Source organism: Schistocerca piceifrons, chromosome 4, assembly GCF_021461385.2.
Source record: "Schistocerca piceifrons isolate TAMUIC-IGC-003096 chromosome 4, iqSchPice1.1, whole genome shotgun sequence".
Classification (NCBI taxonomy): Eukaryota; Metazoa; Arthropoda; class Insecta; order Orthoptera; family Acrididae; genus Schistocerca; species Schistocerca piceifrons.
In genome coordinates, this window is record NC_060141.1 from 558,628,444 (window position 1) to 558,649,653 (window position 21,210).

The window sequence follows — 21,210 nt, forward strand, 5'->3', positions numbered from 1 at the left end:
TGCCAAGGAGTAGATGCCCGTCACCCTGGGACATCGGGACTCCCGGCAATGGCCATCCTGCCTGGTGGCCCTTGCTGAGGCTGGATGGCGCCCATGGGGAGGGCCCCTAGTCGGAGTGGGTGGCATCAGGGCCGATGACATGCCATGAGGCATAGTACATAATCTCTTGCTGGTGGTCTGCCGCCAGCAGTCTCTAAGTGGGTAAAGTCCAACTTCAGTGCTAAGAAATATGACCCCAAATCATTCCCCTTCCTGGCCACACCATGGGAGGAACACCAGGCTAAGGATGGCAGTGCAGCTTATTCGCCCCAGTATCTCATTGTATGAGAGTTGATGGGGAATCTTTCATGACCAGAAAAGCCTCAGTTTTTTGTGGAGCATTTGGAGGACGAGTTTGGGGAGGTGGAGGGCTTGCCCAAAATTCGCTCTGGGTCAGTCTTGATAAAAACAATATCCTCTGCCCAGTCACGGGCATTAGTCGCTTGTGACAAATTGGGGGATGTTTCTGTTACCATCCCATCCCATAAGAGCTTAAATATGGTCCAAGGTATTATATTCCACAGGGACTTTCTTTTGCAGTCTGATGACGAGCTGCATGCCAATTTAGAGTGGCAAGGTGCTCATTTCGTCTGGCGCGTCCATCGGTGTCCGAGGGATAAGCAAGTTGCCACTGGTATCTTCATCTTGGCCTTCGAGGATGACACATTGCCCGAGAAGGTCAAGGTGATGGTCTACTACTGTGACTTCAAGCCATATGTCCCTCCCGTCCATCACATCCCAATACTCCATGTGCCCTGCCTCCCATCTCTGTCAACTGCGGAGAGCATCATTCACCTTGCTTGCCAGACTGCAGGATTTTACAGAAAGAGAGGAAAATCACGGAATATAAGACCCAGGACTGTCTGACCTACACTGAGGCTAAGAGGAAATTTGAGCACCTATATCCGTGGCTATGACCTCTTGCACCGCTGCTATGAGAACAGTTGTCGCCCCTTCAGTTCCTCACATTCCTTTCACCTGTCAGAACCAGAAGGTTACACCTGCCCCCCTTGATGGTGGGGGGCACTTCCCTCCCTGTTGCTCCCGCACCACCTACTTTGGGAGCAACCTCCCCCTCTTCCCCCAGCCATCGGAGATATCAGTCCTCACTTCTGAGCCGGAGAAGCGCAAGTCTTCTTTGGCACCTCTCGCTAGGAAGGGATTCCTTGGGTCATTACCTTCCCAGATTTCTGCTAGTGGGAAAGATGACACCCGCCAGTGGCTGAAGAGCCCAAAAGCAGCTAGTTGTAGGGCTTCATGCTCATCCTCACTCGCGGAGGCTGAATCAGTAGAGTCCTCCCAGCCAGGGAAACCCAAGGAGCAGTGAGAGAAATCCAAAACGAAGGTCCCCAAGACCTCGTGCTGGCACTGCGTAGTTTTGATGATCACAGATGCACACATGCTACTGTAAGCTTACACATATATTTCCCTTATCTGCATTACTGTCTTTACTGTACTATTTTTTCTGCTTGTGCTTTTTCATGTTTAGGTATAAGTTGTGGTGGCACCCACACTACTGCTACCTACAAGCTCTGCGTCTGCGGATGAGGTGGAGATTCTGGCATCCACTGAGGACCTAGATCTCGCCAGACCCTCAGACACAATGGATATAGACTGCTCAGGCAAAAGTCGGTGGCAGCAGGTGACCCTGAGGCGTAAACTGCTTCATTGAATGTTCCATGCCTTCCCAGTCTCATGATGACATCATCTTGCAGTGGAATTGCAGCAGTTTTTTCCATTGCCTTGCTGAACTACGGCACCTGTTAAGCTTTACACCTGCTTTCTGCATTGCGCTCCAGGAAACTCGGTCCCAGCAATACTGACTCCTTCCGCCAGATGGTGTAATATCCCTGAATGTATTAACAGCACTGATTTATCAACTCCCTAAACCTTTCCTACTTTTTGGAGATTTTAACTCCTGTAACCCCTTTTGGGGTGGCACCAGCTTACTGGCTGAGGCAGAGATGTCGAAACTTTACTGTCTCAGTTCGACCTCTGCCTCTTAAATACTGGGGCCGCCACACATTTCAGTGTGGCTCATGGTAGTTACTTGGCCATTGATTTATCAGTTTGCAGCCCAGGACTTCTCCCATCTATCCACTGGAGAGCACATGATGATGTGTGTGGTAGTGACCACATCCCCATCTTCCTGTCACTGCCCCAGCATCAGCCCATGGACGCCTGCCCAGATGGGTTTTAAACAAAGCAGACTGGGATATTTTCACCTCTGCTGTCACCATTGAATCTCCTCCACATGGGAACATCGATGTACTGGTTGAGCAGGTGACTACAACAATCATTTCCTTGCTCTTTAGGGTGCCCCGGATAAATGGCAGTCCCTTGCTGGTCGCCGGAAGTCACCGAAGCAATTAAGGAGCGTCGGCAAGCTCTACATCAGCATAAGTGGCACCCTTCCCTGTAGCGCCTCATAGCCTTTAAAGGGCTCCATGCCCGCATTCGCCAATTTATCAAATGATGGAAACAGGAGTGTTGGGTGCCATACGTGACCTTTCCAAGTCTGGGCAAAGATCAAACGTGTTTTCGGGTACCAGACCCCAACAGGCGTTCCTGGTGTTGTTAACATAAATGGCGTATATACCGATGCAAACACGATTGCCAGGCACTTTGCTGAGCACTATGCTCGTGCCTATGCATCAGAGAATTACACCCCAGCTTTCGCGCTCTCAAATGGTGGCTAGAAGGTAAAGTCCTCTCATTCACTACACGCCTCAGTGAATCCTTTAACAGAGTGGGAGCTCCTCAGTGCCCTTGCACATTTCCCCAATACAGCTCCTGGGCCAGATCGAATCCACAGTCAGATGATTAAACATCTCTCATCTGACTACAAGCAACATTTGGTCATCGTCCTCAACTGGATCTGGTGTGATGGCGTCTTTCCATCGCAATGGTGGGAGAGCACCATCATTCCAGTGCTCAAACCCAGTAAAAACCCACTTGATGTGGATAGCTATCGGCCCCTCAGCCTCAACAACATTCTTTGTAAGCTGCTGGACGTATGGTGTGTCGGCGATTGGGTTAGGTCCTGGAGTCACGTGGCCTACTGGCCCCATGTCAGGTCAGCTTCTGCTGGGGTTGCTCTACCACTGATAATCTTATGTCCCTCGAGTCTGCTATCCATACAGCCTTTTCCAGATGCCAACCCCTGGTTGCTGTCTTTTTTTATTTATGAAAAGCGTATGACATGACCTGGCGACATCAAATCCTTGCCACATTATACAAGTGGGGTCTCAGAGGCCTGCTCCTGATTTTTATTCAAAATTTCCTGCCGCTCTGTACTTTCCGTGTCCAAGTTGGTGCCTTCCATAGTTCCCCCCACATCCAGGAGAATGGGGTCCTGCAGGGCTCTGTATTGAGTGTGTCTCTATTTTTAGTGGCCATTAATGGTCTAGCAGCAGCTGTAAGGCCATCCGTCTCACCTTCTCTGTATACAGACGATGTCTGCATTTTGTACTGCTCCACCAGTACTGGTATTGCTGAGCGTCACCTACAGGGAGCCATCCAAAGGTGCAGTCATGGGCTGTAGCCCACGGTTTCCAGTTTTTGGCCCCAAAGTCATGTGTTATGTACTTTGTCAGTGTCATACCGTTCATCCAGAACCAGAAGTTTGCCTTAATGACTATCCACTCACTGTAGTGGTGACATATCAATTCTCAGGACTGGTTTTCAATGCCCAATTGACTTGGCTTCCTCACCTTCGTCAGCTTAAGTGGAAGTGCTGGCAGCACCTCAGTGCTCTCCACAGCCTAAGCAACACCAACTGAGGTGCAGATCCCTCTACGCTGCTGCAGCTCTTCAAGAGCCCTTGGTCAATCCCGCCTTGACTATGGGAGTCTGGTTTATGGTTCGGTGGCACCCTCAGCATTGCGTTTACTTGACCCAGTGCACCACTGTGGCGTTCGCCTAGCAATGGGATCTTTCAGCCTAGCAATGGGATCTTTCAGGACGAGTCTGGTGACCAGCATCCTTGTGGAGGCCGGAGTCCCTCCATTGCAGGTTAGGCATGCATGGTTGCTGGCCAGTTACGCTGCACACGTTCATAGTTCTCCTGCCCATCCGAATCACCGTCTCCTTTTCCCACCCACAGCAGTTCATCTCCGGCATTGGTGGCCCGAGGTCAGAGCTTCCAATTGCAGTTAGTGTCCAATCCCTTCCTTCCGAACTGGAGTCCTCGCCTTTACCACCTGTACTTGAAGTCCATACACTTACACCTCCATGGTGTACATCTAGGTCGCGGCTTCACCTGGACCTTTCACATGGCCTTAAGGACTCATTAACCCCCGACTCTCCACTGCCACTTCCTCTCGATTCTTGACATGTACTGAGGCCACAAAGTGGTTTAGTGGTTTACACCGACGGCTAGATGACTGATGCTCACATTGGCTCCATGTATGTTCATGGAGGACATATTGAACAGCATTCCTTGCCCGATGGCTGCAGTGTTTTCACTGCCAAGCTGGTGGCTATATCTCGTGCTCTTGAGCACATCCGTTCATGCCCTGCTGGGAAGTCGTTTCTTCTGTGTACTGACTCCTTGAACAGCCTACAAGCTATCAACCAGTGCTACCCTCGTCATCTTTTGGTAGCGACCATCCAGGAGTCCATCTATGCTCTGGAATGGTCCAGTCATTCAGTGGTATTTGTCTGGACACGTTGGAATCCCAGGCAACGAACTTGCCAACAGGCTGACCAAACAGGCTGAGCAGAAACCGCTTATGGAAGTCAGTTTCTCTGCAACTGATGACGTTCAGTACTACGCCGCAAGGTTTTGCACCTTTGGGAGACGAAATGTTATAACCTCAGCATGAACAACAAACTACGTGCCATTAAGGAGGCTATGAATGTGTGGCAGTCCTCCATGCGGGCCTCCCTCAGAGACTCTGTGGTTCTCTGCCAGCTCCGCATTGGCCAAGCTTGGGTGACACACGACTACCTCTTGTGCCATGATCACCCATCTCAGTGTTGGTGCAACACCCGGCTCACAGTGGCCCATATCTTGGTGAACTGTCCTCCTTTGGCTGCCTTGCAACAGACTCTCCAGTTACCAGACTCATTGCCATTAATTTTAGCTGACAACGCGTCATTGGCTAATTTAGTTTTATGTTTTATATGTGACGGTGGGTTTTATCATTCTATACAAATTTTAGCACATGCAACGAAGTTGCCCACAGGCTGGCCAAACGAGCTACACAGAAACTGCTTATGGAGGTCAGCTTCTCTGCAACTGACCTGCGTGCAGTACTACGCCGCAAGGTCTTGCACCTATGGGAGACGAAATGGCATAACCTCAGCACGCACAACAAACTGCGTTCCATTAAGGAGACTATGAATGTGTGGCAGTCCTCCATGCGGGCCTCACGTAGGGACTCTGTGGTTCTCTGCTGGCTCCGCATTGGCCACGCTTGGGTGACACATGGCTACCTCCTGTGCCGTGATGACCCTTCCTCAGTGGCGTCCGGTTGACAATGGCCCATATCTTGGTGAGCTGTCCTTCTTTGGCTGCCTTGCGACGGACTCTTCAGTTAACGGACTTGTTGCCATTAATTTTAGCTGACAACGCCTCATTGGCTAATTTAGTTTTACGTTTTATATGTGACGGTGGGTTTTATCATTCTGTACCAGTTTTAGCGCATGTCCTTTGTCCCTATGTGTTCTCCACCCTAATGCTTTTAGGATGGATGTTTTAATGTTTTGCAGTGTGGATGGCTTTTCCTTTTTATTCTCATGGTTGGCCAGTCACAGTCATCTGCTCTCTTGTTTTTACCCCTTCTACCTGTTTCTTGCTTCTCTCTGTGGTTTTCTTTTCCTGTTTTGTCCATAGTAGTGTTGGTTGTCCTTCTGGTTCTTCCTTTCTCCTGTTATTGTGCTTTACATCTCCTTTTTTTTTCTGCTTTCCCTTGTGCAATTATTTTACCAGGAACAAGGGACTGATGACCTCGCAGTTTGGTCCCTTCCCCCCCCCACTCCTCTTCTTTTAAACCAACCAACACTTATATATACAACTGCTAAATATATTCAAGTGATGTCTTTGCTGCCATCAAGAATCCCTCTGGATTGCCAGGAAATGATCACTTTTGGCTTGCATGCCTGATATGCTGAACAGTTTGTCACAATGCGCCACAATCACAAGTAGGTGATACTATTAATCTACATTTGTACACTGAATCAACACATCTTCCATTATTTGTCCTTATTCTGTTGAATGCAGACATACCAGATCTCATGGGTGCTCTTCACAACCTGGTGGCCTGGACAAGCTGTTCTGGGGTAACATTGTTCTGTCATATTCCTGTCCATTGGCCTGTTATTGTTACTGTGTTACATACCAAAAATTTTGCAACTTGTAAATGTGGATGACAGGAGTGAAGTCTGTTTTTATTGAGTGCAGGAATCCTCATATACAGACAGGTAAGGATGACAAACTGTTTTTATTAATTCTTGCTTGGGAGCAGATTCTTGCCACAAAAAAGAGTGGGGGGGGGGGGGGGTATATAGCTGAGAGTAAGCAGCAGGAATGTAGAGTTTCTGATTGTTCGTGTGATGTGCTTAGTCTGATGTATGAGCTGTTGATCCAGATTGCAGCACAATATTTTGCCACAGGATACACCGGTCCAAGAACAGAACTTCTTATGTTGTAACTAATGAATCCCATATTGATCTCACAAAGTTTCTGCAAGATGTTTCTTAACTCCATCTTAGTGCCGGTTTTCAGCAAATGTCATGTAAACATGGTAGCCAAGAACTTTAAACACCCAGACTTCTTTTTTTTACAGAGATTCTGCGGAAAACAAAGGCAAATGTAGTCATCAGATTAATTTGGGACCACCACTTACCCAATCTTGTTATCCATCAACTTTTCACTGATGGACTATGCCTCAATATGTATGTTAGAAAATAATCAATTTTTGAAAATATAGTGTAATTGGATAGATAAAAAATCTACTCGCTAAGAGATGATGGGAGAACACACACATAAAAGGTATTACGTATGCAAGCTTTCAGATACAGTGGCACCTACTTCTGGCAGAAAGATTGAAGAGAAAGGAAGAGGGACGAAGGTAAAGGACTGGTGAGATTTGGGAAAAGGGGTAGAGTTCGGAAAAGTTGCTCAGAACCCCAGACGGGTAAGTCTCCCCTGACCTGGGGTTCAGGGTGACTTTCCTTAGTTCTATGCCTTTTCTTAATCCTCACCAGTCCTTTTCCTTCACCCTTCTTCTGTCCCCTTAAACCCTTCTGCAGGAAGAAGGAGCCGTTGTCTCCGAAAGCTTGCATACGTAATATTCTTAAATGTGTGTTCTCCTGCCACTGCTTGGTGAGTAGATTTTTTATGCACCCAATTACGCAATATGTATTTTGACTTTCAGTGTAATCAGATATTAAAGAAAAAAAAATGGCATGGAATCTGTGTCACCCTTTAGTGCAAGCTGTTCCAACAAGAGCTGACATGTGTCAGTGCCAAACAGCTGACACGCGGTCAATTAGGAAGTTGGCCTGTATCCTTCATGACCATATGTCCGGGCCAAGAGCCCAAGGCCAGGGGTGACCAAATGGCTTCTCAGCCTGACAGAAAGGCACAGATGTGGTGGAATAGGGCCTTGGGAGTGGCATATACTTCCTGTACCTTCTCACAGGAGAGTTTATGGGGGCTCGTTGGTGCCTGTGCCCTATATGAAAGTGTTGGAGTAGCCTGTTGTAGTGAATCTACCTTGGCAGAAGAAGAAATGACGTACACAGGTGTCCACGAGAATAAGAGAGAGACAGGTGTAGTGTTTTCAATTCTACTTATAGAGTTTTTAAATATATATGCTAAGTCAATTGCTGACATCATAAAGGGCTGCTGTGTCGTCAATAAATATATATTTCTCAATAAAGGAGCATGAATTTGTTTAATTGGCATGTCTCAGTTTTAATATTTCATCATGAATATATGATACAAGAAACACATAACTGTCTATTTGTAATATAATTGGGTCCACATGTTTTGAAGAATTAATGTGAGACCTATGTGCACAGCATATGAATTTGGCTTTTATTCTCATCATGCAGAAAGCTATAGATAACACATGTCAGATTGATAATTTAGGAACACATGAGTATCTTACGTATTCTTTCTTTTATTCTTTCCAGTATTTTTCCTTCTTTCCGTATGTTTTTCTCTTCCTCCTTCCACCCATATTGCATCTGGTTTTTTTTTTTTTTTTTTTTTTTTTTTTTGGAAGCCCTGGAAACCTTTTACTTTTGTACTGAACCTTTCTCATTGTCCTATTTCTCCCTCCATTACTTCCATTTCCCTCAGGTCTGCTTTAACTTCTTTTACGCACGTCATTGATGTTTCGAGGTTTCTGTCAAAGAAGTTAAATATTCTTTTTGATATCCTGTTTTCATCTAGCCATTTTAGGTGTCCATAGAATGCAACTCTACTCTTTCTTAACGTGTCTGATATTCATTCTATTTTTTCATAAACTTCTTTATTACTACTTAATTTCCATTTCCCAGTCTCATATCTTGGTCCCAAAATTTTCCTGATTATCTTCCTTTCCTAGTCTTCTGTTTCACTTGATTGTTTGGCTGTATTTAACAAAATGCATTCTGATGCATAAAGGCATTCTGGTGTAATGAAAGTATTGTAGTGCTGAAGTTTTGCATTTAGGGAAATAGATTTCTTGTTATACAGGTTTTTGTTAGTCGAAAAGCCACTGCCATTTTCCTTCCCCTTGCCAGTTTAGCTTCTTTGTCTAAAGTGCTTGGTTGAATTACTTCACCTAGGTACTTAAATTGCGTAGCCTTTTTTAGTCTGCCATAATCAGTTTCCATGTATTTCAGTGCCTCCTTCACATCTGTCATGTTCTCAGATGTACTCAAAAGATAGGTGTAGGCCTGCTTTTGAAGCTGTCTCTTCTAGAGATATGTCTGCATTGTTGCATTAACTGCAGATTCAGCAAAGATGGAAAGATCATCTGTGAAAGCCAAACAATCAAAACTCAGATTATCCTCTTTTCTCCCAATTGTGATTCTTCAGATTCCTTCGTCTTCTGTTTGTTTCCTCCATTCCCTGATTACCTTTTCCAACACACAATTGAACATCATTGGGGACAGTCCGTCTCCCTGCCTTACACCAGTTTTGATCTCAAAAACCTTGGAGGTGTCGTCTAGAAATTTAATTTTGTATTTGTTAGTGTGTCAGCTCTAAGCTCTCTTAAGGTGTTGAATAATGTTTTCCTGTCGATAGAATCATATGCTCTTTTTAAGGCTACAGATGTTGTGTAAATGCTTTTAGATCTCATCCTTCTATACCTGAGCATGAATTTCAGACTTAAAATATGTTCCACACAGGATCATCCTTTTCTAAACCCTCCTTGGTACTCTCGTAATTGCTGATCCAGTTTGCTTTCCAGACTGTTTTGTAATGATTTTGGAAGTATTTTGTAAGCCACTAGAAGGAGGGATGTTGTTCTATAATTGTTGGTGTCTTTTTTTTGTGGATTGGCTGAATTAATGCTGTTTTCTGATCTTCTGGTATAGCTCATGTTTCCAGATTTTCTGAATGATCCATGTCGCTTCTTGACTGTTCCCTCACCTGCAGTTTTCCACATTTCAGCTGTTACAGAATCTTCCCCAGGGGGCCTTGTCATTTTTCAGATCTTTAATGATATTTTGGATTTCATCCATGCTAGGTGGTTCTGAGTTCATATGAGTGTATCCTGGATTTTGTTCTGGAAAGTTTGCTCTTGGTTCCTCACAATTTAACAACTTATTGAAATAGTTTGCTAATATTTCACAATTTTCTGTGGTGTTTAGGGCTATAGGTGGTGAGTGCATTTGGAGACTTTGTTTGAAAGCTTTATAGAATTTCCTGGTATTGTTCTTTGTGTTTTATGATTTCTGAAACCCATTTAAGAGCAACAAATAATGTAATGACTAGTGTTCAGTACGTTTTACTTTTGCAATTACTTTTTTGTGATTATTAATCAAAAACCACAGTTTTAAGATCCATTATTCATCAAAAATTGTTGTTATAGGGTAACAGAACTCTCTGCTGGAAGCCACATTTGGGTGCAGTAAATCTTGACATTGAGTTGAAAGATAGAAATATTAATTTGACTGTATCTCCAATCCATGCCACTATTATTTGGCATTTTCAAACAAAGAGTAAGTGAAACATTAATTTTTATTTTTGAATTGTCTAAATCAAAAATACAATGTCTGATTTTTTTCAATTTTTTGTTTGTAACATTTATTTACTGAGTGCTTCCTCCTCCACCAGAAGCTAACAAAGTTGTGTAGCTACTTTCCCAAAACTACATTTAAATGGTAATGCTCACATTGCCTATACAATTCAATTTTTGTTGTGCTTGCAAGTGATAGATTATCGTCTAATATAATGTCATTAAAATTTCTCTCTCTCATCTTAACAGTATTCTACATTTGTTTCCAATATATGTTAGGGAATTATAAAGAATTAGTGAATTACATGTAGCATACCGGACAAACTGTTAAAAAAATTTGTAGATGTGGAACTGTGGTAATCATCGGTAGAATGTCTGGTGACAAGAACGGCATACAGAAGAGCAGTATTTCATAATCGTATGTTCCAGAGACTAGAGTTGTGCTCTTAAGAGAGAATACTAGTTTATTTTAAACACAAAATATAATGACTGGTGAACATAATCATCTTCCACCCCCTTCCTATGACTGATGATGTGAAACGAAAGAAGAGTGCTGAAATGCAATGACAAATTGAGCAGACAGCAAAGACAACAGTATAATTTGGAAAAATATGCCACACATTGTACTTAAAGGAGATGTGATACTCAGGAAAGGAACTTTACAAACCATTATCATTTAATTAAAAGCAAGCATAACAGAGAATAAAGGAAACTTGAAAGTGTATATATAAAAAATGGAAAAATGCTGTTTATTTTATATCAAATTAGTTCTTACTGTATTTTTAATAATGTAGAGACGCTTAATGAAATGGCAAGGGGATGTATATTCTGTTGAAGATTGATGGTCGACTACCAGCAGAATCTTGAGGGACAATTAAAAAGAATTTGAATTAAAAGGAAAGCGTCACTAAGATATGATATTGCAGTGTTCCTTTGGACATACAGTGTTCCTTCGGACATGACGTGCATTGTTTTTCTGAACAACATAGGCACTGCCATATTGTATTTATCTGCTAACACCCATCAACTGCCTTTCAATTAAATTGTCTCCACTCTATGAGAATATACATAATGAATACATGAGTGCAGGTTGTAGACACTTGGTTGAAGACATGTGGAAGTCAGAGCCTGGGCAAGAGTCATGCTTGGTTAGCCTAATGGTAAGGTGACCACTCCCGATAAGTGGGAAGTCAGGGTTTGAGTCCCAGTCTGGTACAAGTTTTCATTGTTGTCATTCCATTATGTAGGTGATGGTTATCCATATTTGCAACTGCAAATACATTTCATGACTCTGTAAGGTAATAGTGGCGATGTCACCAAGTTAGCAAGCTGTTGCTCACAAACTTATTGGTTTCCTATTGTCAAGTGTTATCATACTTCAGACACTTTAAACACTATTGCTTTTGTACTCAGTAACATGTTGCACTTCTGGATTGCAGGTACAAATTTGTGACGATTGTACAAAAACCACACCTACGCAAAATTACTCAACGTGTCCCATGTACACCAGTCTTTGTTCTGTAGTGGCTTCCTAAATAACCATTTAATTATCAACATTATATGACAAGCTCCTGTTTAAATGGCATTTAGTGCTGTTCTGTCCTTAACTGTGCTTATTAATTTCTGAAACTTCTTCCTTTTTACTAACAGACCAGTGGACTATTGAAGAACTCAGTCAGGAAATGCGAGTTGCTCCAACAATCTTAAGAAGAAGGATGGCGTTTTGGCAGTCACAGGTTTGTAAGAAAATGAGCAAGTGTGTAGGACGTGAAATATTATTGTAGTTTCTTCACTACACATGTCTATAAGAAGGGTGGGGAGGGAGAGAGTGTAGGTGTCATAGTAAATGGAATGCTGGTACTAAATGAAATTGCTGAACTAGTGAATTTTCTTTTAAAACAATTGTTTAGTTTTGTTGTGTGCTTCTTCCTGTGTTAGGGTTTGGTGAGAGAAATGTCCACCGACAACTTTGTTCTTGTGGAGGAGACAGTTCCTCGATCACGAGGTCCGACTGCGTCAGATATGATGTGTGAAGATGAAGAGGCAGAGAGCCCCATGGCTTCTGCACATGACCAGCGGGAAGAAGAGCTTCAGGTGAGTTCCCACTTTATCATCATGGTCATTCGAGAAAACAGATGATGACTTGCCTTCATATGAAGTGCTGGCTGGTGGATAGACAGATAAAAAGATGAAGTTAAAGAAATTTAAAAATTTAGTACTTTTTAGAAAAACACACACACATACTTATTTTTCGTGCGACAGTGTGATTGTTTATCCAGTTTTTGAAATGTGGGTGGTAGGGACAGTGGGGAAATGAATTTACATGATATTGTGTAGAGAAGGGAGACTGAAAACAAGTAATGTGGGTGGATAGGAGGGTGAAGAAGGGGTACGAAAGCTTGCACACCTTCCATACTCAATGAAAACAAGGGCACTATGGGAAGACATGGGCATCAAAGTGAGAGCTATCAGAAGAAAATGAAAAAAAGAGGAGAAAGAGGTGTAAGCATAATAAAACTAAAAAGAAAGAAAGAAACACAGGAAAGAGGCTTCGTAAGAGGGACAGTCATTAATCCCTATAGTTTCTATATGTCAGCGTATTTAACATTTTGGCAGAGTGAAATTTAATGCTGTTGTAAATCTCTTACAACTGTAACCAAAAATTCCAGTACTGGTGATATATTACATCTGTTGGTGTCATCACTAATATCAAAACGTGTGGCATTTGACAGCTGTAGTATTTCTAGGATGGTACAATTTGGATGCTTACAAACTATAGACAGGTCCATGACACTGCCATAGTTACTCACATAGCACGATCTTACATCAATTTGTTCAAGTAGGATCATTTCCTAGCCACCCAATGTCCTGAACCTCTCACCTAGTTCAAATTCATTGATGACATGTCTATGGAGACGTGTTCAGGGTGAGTACACCCTGTTCTAATTCATCCATGATCTCAACGACTTCTTTCACTTGGTCCTCTTTGGCTCAGTGGGCCACCTACCTGTATATTGACCTCCACTTCATGGATGGCTTCTAAGAGACTGAATTAATAAAACCTCCCAATCACTTTTATAGCCTTAACCCATTCCATATCAAAAACTCTTTGCCACATAGCCTGCTCACTTGTGGTACCCCTTCTATTATCAATTTCATAATGATTGACCACTGGCTTAGAAATCCTCTTAAGTCTTCACTGCATGATGAGCATCAATTTTTGCACCTTTCCTAAAAGCTGTTGCTGGAGAGAAGAATGCAGAAAGCACGGGTTGTGAAGCATCCATTGAACATGAGCATGTCATGCCCAGCTGTGTGTTGCGCATCTGGGTGATCAGCTCTGCTCTTGGACACTGTTTGGTGGTGGCCATTAGCCATTCATTCTGGTGGGCAATTGGTTCGTGGTCACCCCCACATAGAATATCCAGGGTGGTGATTCTTCTGGAAACCTGGAATTCTCAGGGAATTCTATGTTGTTAACCTAGTGTTGAAAATTTTTTTTTTTCAGTTTTTAAATCACAAATGTTAAAAAACTTAATATTTCAAAGTCAAACAATGGAAAATCCAGGATGGGATGTAACAATATTATGAAAAGGAAAATTGCTACTCACCATGTAGCAGAGATACTGAGTCACAGACAGGCACAACAAAAAGACTCACAAATTAGCTTTTGGCCAATATGGCTTTCATCAAAAATAGACAAAACACACACACACACACACACACACACACACACACACACACACACACGTGTGTGTGTGTGTGTGTGTGTGTGTGTGTGTGTGTGTGTGTGTGAGAGAGAGAGTTGCGTTTGTATGAGTGTGTGTGCATCATCTATTTTTGATGAAGGCCATACTGGCCGATAGGTAATTTGTGACAGTCCTTTTGTTGTGCCTAATCTGTGACTCCGCATCTCTGCTATATGGTGAGTTTTCTTTGCATGATTGTAATATTTCAATGTATGTTAATTGTATGAATATTATTCCATATAAATTATTACTGTTTAGAAACTAGGATGTCCTCAACTGAGAGGAAAGAAAAGTCCTTATTATGAGATGCTCATCCCTCCCCCCTCCCCCCTCCCTGGTCATCCTTAATTATCAGGAAAGTTATCTTCTTATGACACCATCTTGCTCCCCCTACCTGGAATTCTCAAGTCCCCCCCCCCTGTTTTAGTAGTCATCCTGATACCAGTCTGAAATTGCAGAAAAGCTGATATATGACAATATAATGGATAATCACTGCAAAATGTAGCCAAGGGTAGAGTTGACCACCCAGTGGCAGAGCACAGTGCTGGACACAATGAGCTCAAGTTCGACAGATGCTTCACAAGCTGTGCCATCTGAATCCTTCCCCTCTGTATCATCTTTTCTGAACTACTTAGGTGGGAGTTATCCTCACAACACCTTTCATTCCTGTGCTCATCCTAACCTCAGTCTCTGTTAACCCACAGCACCCATACTTTCTAACCAACAGTCTCCACCTTTTCTGTCCTGTTATTCTTTCCTAAACCACTCCTCCATGTCATTGTCATCATGTGGGGCACTCACTCACTGACTGTGATGCCTGTATGTCGCATTTCTATGAGTGCTTATGTGGCCTCTTGTAACCTTACCCTCCCACACATCACTATTAAAATTCTCTCTCTTTGCACAAATTTTGAAAATTTCAAGAGGCATAAGATATACAAAAGAATAACTTTTTACTTATCTTCATTATCTCGTTGTTGTTGTTGATGGTTCAAAGTCTTGTCTAGGGGTACATTCTTGCAGCTGAAATTTTGATTTTGTCGGTTATTGATGACTAAATAACTGATTGAAGATTTACCAATTTTGTTCTTGAGTTTTATTCTTTGTCACATCTTTCAACATCACACTGTTTTTGCGTTTTCCAAATTTAAAAAAAGAAAAAAAACAATAATTGCATTGTTGGTGACAAACTTAGAAAACATCTACTACCATCAGAGGAATGCCCACCACTACTTACGTTCTGCGGTACTCACATTATTCCAAAGAGTTTACAAAGCAAAAGAGTTTACAAACTTTCTTTACCAAAGAAGAATCTTTGCTAAAATATATTATTATTTTGTAAATCAATCTATACATAAATTTAATAATTAGCATTAGATTGTGCAATTAATAATATGAATTTTAAGTATGCCGCAAATGTAATTTCAATTATTTTGAAAAGAAGAGTAATTTTAACTGTTAGTACATATCAATTGTAACACATTAATTTCTTTTTCATACATTTTAGTCTGAAATAGAATACATTATATACAAAATCCTATGAATTCCTTTAGTAAAACAGCTGAGGTAATTTTAACCTATGCAAGAATCAATAGTATACATGGTATCGGTTATCTCTATATATAAAAAAAATAAAAAATAAAAAAAAGAGGTAATGTCAGAGGGGGGTGACTTATTATACTCTCCCTCCCATGTTCCCATCCCATAGCCTTGTTGCTCCCACCAGGCCATCAGCCACCCTCACCAACCCCTCTTGTACCCTGTCTCTTTTCCCCCTCTAACCATTTCACCCAACACGATCACTCACCGCTGTGTACCTGCCAATCTGCAGTCCCAGGATTGTGTGTTCAGTTGGCACAATGTAGCTGCACAGGTGTGTGTGTGTGTGTGTGTGTGTGTGGTGGGAGAGGGGGGGGGGGGGGCACATGTTGGTATGTGAACTCTAGCTGAGCAAAGAATCCATTCCAAAGCTCGCAAAGTTTTCATTATTATATGTGAGAAAACAGTTTTCATCAGTAGTGATCATTTTAGAGAAATTGAGAAATGAAGTGGAAGACTTCTCTTATTTGGATGGAGCAGCCCTTTGGAGTGTTGTTTGGAAACTTAACTTCAGATTCAGAAAGTTCTACAAAAAGGTTATGCTGATGGAAAATAATTGAATAACACGGAAAAGATAAAGAGTTATGGAATGGAAACTGTGCTCCACCATAATCTCACATAGATTTGCAATTACTAGTGCAACTGCTTTACGAACTGTTAACTAACAAACAAGGGGATTATTCATTATTAATTATATGTAACTGAGAAAACTTCAAGCTCTGCACCCATGTTTTTTTCCACCACAGTAACTCTGATAGAAAGCTCAATTACATTGTCTGCATTTGACATTATTGTGAAGAAACAACTCATCAGAATATAATGAAAAACTGCCTATATATATATATATATATATATATATATATATATATATATATATATATATATATATATAGAGCGCTGGCAGCATGATAGCCACACAACCATACACACAAAATTCAAGCTTTCGCAACCAATGGTTGCTTCATCAGGAAAGAGGGAAGGAGAGGGAAAGACGAAAGGATGTGGGTTTTAAGGGAGAGGGTAAGGAGTCATTCCAATCCCAGGAGCGGAAAGACTTACCTTGGGGGGAAAAAAGGACAGGTATACACTCGCATACACACACATATCCATCCACACATACACAGACACAAGCAGACATTTGTACAGGCAAAGAGTTTGGGCAGAGATGTCAGTCGAGGTGGAAGTACAAAGGCAAAGATGCTGTTGAATGACAGGTGAGGGATGAGTGGTGGCAACTTGAAATTAGCGGAGGTTGAGGCCTGACGGGTAACGAGAAGAGAGGATATACTGAAGGGCAAGTTCCCATCTCCGGAGTTCTGACAGGTTGGTGTTAGTGGGAAGTATCCAGATAACCTTGACGGTGTAACACTGTGCCAAGGTGTGCTGGCTGTGCACCAAGGCATGTTTAGCCACAGGGTGATCTTCATTACCAACAAACACTGTCTGCCTGTGCCCATTCATGCGAATGGTTTGTTGCTGGTCATTCCCACATGGAAAGCTTCACAGTGTAGGCAGGTCAGTTGGTAAATCACGTGGGTGCTTTCACACGTGGCCCTGCCTTTGATCGTGTACACTTTCCAGGTTACAGGACTGGAGTAGGTGGTGGTGGGAGGGTGCATGGGATAGGTTTTACTCTGGGGGTGGTTACGAGGGTAGGAGCCAGAGGGTAGGGAAGGTGGTTTGGGGATTTCATAGGGATGAACTAAGAGGTTACGAAGGTTAGGTGGACGGCGGAAAGACACTCTTGGTGGAGTGGGGAGGATTTCATGAAGGATGGATCTCATTTCAGGGCAGGATTTGAGGAAGTCGTATCCCTGCTGGAGAGCCACATTCAGAGTCTGATCCAGTCCCGGAAAGTGTCCTGTCACAAGTGGGGCACTTTTGGGGTTCTTCTGTGGGAGGTTCTGGTTTTGAGAGGATGAGGAAGTGGCTCTGGTTATTTGCTTCTGTGCCAGGTTGGGATGCGAAAGCTGTTTTCAGGTTATTGGTGTAATGGTTCAGGGATTCCGGACTGGAGCAGATTCGTTTGCCACGAAGACCTAGGCTGTAGGGATGGGACTGTTTGATGTGGAATGGGTGGCAGCTGTCATAATGGAGGTACTGTTGTTTGTTGGTAGGTTTGATGTGGACAGACGTGTGAAGCTGGCCATTGGACAGATGGGGGTCAACATCAAGGAAAGTGGCATGGGATTTGGAGTAGGACCAGGTGAATCTGATGGAACCAAAGGAGTTGAGGTTGGAGAGGAAATTCTGGAGTTCTTCTTCACTGTGAGTCCAGATCATGAAGATGTCATCAACAAATCTGTACCAAACTTTGGGTTGGCAGGCCTGGATAACCAAGAAGGCTTCCTCTAAGCGACCCATAAATAGGTTGGCGTACGAGGGGGCCATCCTGGTACCCATGGCTGTTCCCTTTAATTGTTGGTATGTCTGGCCTTCGAAAGTGGAGAAGTTGTGGGTCAGGATGAAGCTGGCTAAGGTAATGAGGAAAGAGGTTTTAGGTAGGGTGGCAGGTGATCGGCGTGAAAGGAACTGCTCCATTGCAGCGAGGCCCTGGACGTGCGGGATGTTTGTGTATAGGGAAGTGGCATCAATGGTTACAAGGATGGTTTCTGGGGGTAACAGACAGGGTAAGGATTCCAGGCATTCGAGAAAGTGGTTGGTGTCTTTGATGAAGAATGGGAGACTGCATGTAATGGGTTGAAGGTGTTGATCTACATAGGCAGAGATATGTTCTGTGGGGGCTTGGTAACCAGCTACAATGGGGCGGCCGGGATGATTGAGTTTGTGAATTTTAGGAAGAAGGTAGAAGGTAGGGGTGCGGGGTGTCGGTGGGGTCAGGAGGTTGATGGAGTCAGATGAAAGGTTTTGTAGGGGGCCTAAGGTTCTGAGGATTCCTTGAAGCTCCGCCTGGACATCAGGAATGGGATTGCCTTGGCAAACTTTGTATGTAGTGTTGTCTGAAAGCTGACGCAGTCCCTCAGTTACATACTCCCGACGATCAAGTACCACGGTCATGGAACCCTTGTCTGCCAGAAGAATGACGATGGATCGGTCAGCCTTCAGATCACGGATAGCCTGGGCTTCAGCAGTGGTGATGTTGGGAGTAGGATTAAGGTTTTTTAAGAAGGATTGAGAGGCAAGGCTGGAAGTCAGAAATTCCTGGAAGGTTTGGAGAGGGTGATTTTGAGGAGGAGGAGGTGGGGTCCTGCTGTGACGGAGGACGGAACTGTTCCAGTTAGGGTTCAATTTGGATAGTGTCTTGGGGAGTTGGATCATTAGGAGTAGGATTAGGATCATTTTTCTTCGAGGCAAAGTGATATTTCCAGCAGAGAGTACGAGTGTAGGACAGAAAATCTTTGACGAGGGCTGTTTGGTTGAATCTGGGAGTGGGGCTGAAGGTGAGGCCTTTGGATAGGACAGAGGTTTCGGATTGGGAGAGAGGTTTGGAGGAAAGGTTAACTACTGAATTAGGGTGTTGTGGTTCCAGATTGTGTTAATTAGAATTTTGAGGTTTTGGGGGGAGTGGAGCTGGAAGTGGGAGATTGAGTAGATGGGAAAGACTGGGTCTGTGTGCTATGAGAGGAGGTTGAGGTTTGCTGGAAAGGTTGTGAAGGGTGAGTGAGTTGCCTTTCCGGAGGTGGGAAACCAGGAGATTGGATAGTTTTTTGAGGTGGAGGGTGGCATGCTGTTCTAATTTGCAGTTGGCCTGTAGGAGGCTGCTCTGAACAGCCAGTGTGGATGTGGGAGAGGAAAGATTGACTTTTATTAAGGATTGGAGTTGACGGGTGTGTTCATTGGCTGAGTTGATGTGTAGGTGAAGGATCAGGTGGGTGAGGGCAATTCCATTTCCATCCATTTCCATCAGTCCCTATACCAGTTCCAAAGTGAACAATCCATTGCCCTCACCCACTCAAATGTTCTTAGGTGGAAGCAGGTTGACAGTTGGAAAATATTATTTTACAGTCGAAAAGGGAGCAACTCTGTTTCTTTATGAAATTGTGGTTCCATTAACATCAACGACCATCTATAATCCAGAAGTATATATATTATTTAAATAATTAACTTACAGTAGCAATTTCTACCGTCAACCAATGAAGCATTGGTTAAATCTGTAAGTGTAATTTTTCTTAAATGTGGTTAGTTTTGCAGCTTGTTCAAACTCAGTTTTGTTACATAATAATTTTGTCTTATGGTCCATTCTGTTAACTTCAGTAGGCTGGTTAATGATTTTTCCCTCTTTGTATCTTACAGGTATTCTGGTCGTATATTGTTGGAATGCTCACAAATTTGGACTCAATGCCTCTAGAGCGGATACATCAGATGCTCAAAATGTTTGCATCACAGGGACCAACATCTGTGGAATGCAATATACAAGAACTAAGACATTTCCTTGACAGAAAAGTTCGTGAACATCAGTTGCTGTTCAGTGGCGGGTACTATCGCTTACCTAAATCATAGACAACAAGTGAAACAAGGTCACCAGCTACACGGCAGTACACAGTTGTTCTTTAATTGTACAAAAATGTTTGAAATTGGAATTAATTATGATGTATACAATGTAATTAAAAGAATTTGCTTTTGTATTCTAATTTGTATTACCAAACAAAAACAACATCAGCTAAACATTCCAATCTGCTCCCTCGTTGCAGAACTGGTAGGCAAATGAAAAAACGTAAGTTTAAGACTTGTTTCTATCATTTACATATATAAACTCCTTACATCTTGACATTTACATAATTCTAAGGAAACAAACACAAATGACAGTAAATACTTACTATTTGTTAGCTGTTATACTATGTACAGGGTGTTCATAATTAAAATTCCAGTTTCAAAAAGCTGTAGAAAGAGACTCACTGATCATAATGATGTCAAATGCGAGCAGCATATTATTGACATGGGGGAAGTGTCACGGAACAAATAAATTTAACAAAAAATTGACCAATAGGTGGCACTGTAAGCATCAGAATATGCACTTCAACAGACACATTGTTCCTCAGTTCGCATCTGCGACACCCACCATGATTGTCTCCACGAAGAATTACACACTGCTGGTAAAGGATGATGACTAGGCACCAGTAGCCCTACAGAAGTTCTGGACACTCAAGGACATGAAAAAACGCTTTGGTCAAATGTCTGCTAAGGGTGTGGAGAAAAGAATGCAAAATTAGAAAAGACAGATTCCTTCGAAGTGCAGTGTGGCAGAGGGAGGAAAGTAGTTGATCTGATGTCTGTCTAAGATGTGGCATCGAGCCGTCGTGTGCAGACATGCAGTGCATGGTAAATTGTCTGGACATTGGATGTGACTACAAGCTCAGTGCATAAAATCCTATAAAACATCCTGCATTGTTATCCATACAAAATCACCTATTCTCAAGAGTCGCTTCTTGCTGATGTGCCAGCTAGACAGACATTCGCTCTGGAATTTCTTGCTTGCATGGAAGTGGACAATGAATGGGCATGGAACATTTTGTGAACAGACAAGGGCCTATTTCCATCTTCGACATGTCAAGTGCAGAATATGAGCAATCGAAAATCTGCACACACATCAACTGATACCATTTCATCCTGCAAAGGTGATTGTATGTGCAGGTTGATGGCTTCGCTTATTGTAATAAAAAAAATTGTTTTCGCCCCTC

At 42.8% G+C, this 21,210-nt stretch overlaps 1 protein-coding gene across 1 annotated transcript in view; it reads left to right on the plus strand.

Moving 5' to 3' along the window:
- The window catches only part of LOC124795152 (anaphase-promoting complex subunit 2), a 118,443-nt gene extending 98,286 nt beyond the window's left edge, over nt 1–20,157 (plus strand). The window contains exons 11-14 of the mRNA XM_047259040.1: nt 10,077–10,206; nt 11,874–11,959; nt 12,162–12,317; nt 19,826–20,157. Coding sequence (XP_047114996.1) covers nt 10,077–10,206; nt 11,874–11,959; nt 12,162–12,317; nt 19,826–20,032 — 579 coding nt within the window. The 3' untranslated portion in view covers nt 20,033–20,157. The remainder of the gene's footprint in view (nt 1–10,076; nt 10,207–11,873; nt 11,960–12,161; nt 12,318–19,825) is intronic.
- The last annotated feature ends 1,053 nt before the right edge of the window (nt 20,158–21,210 follow it).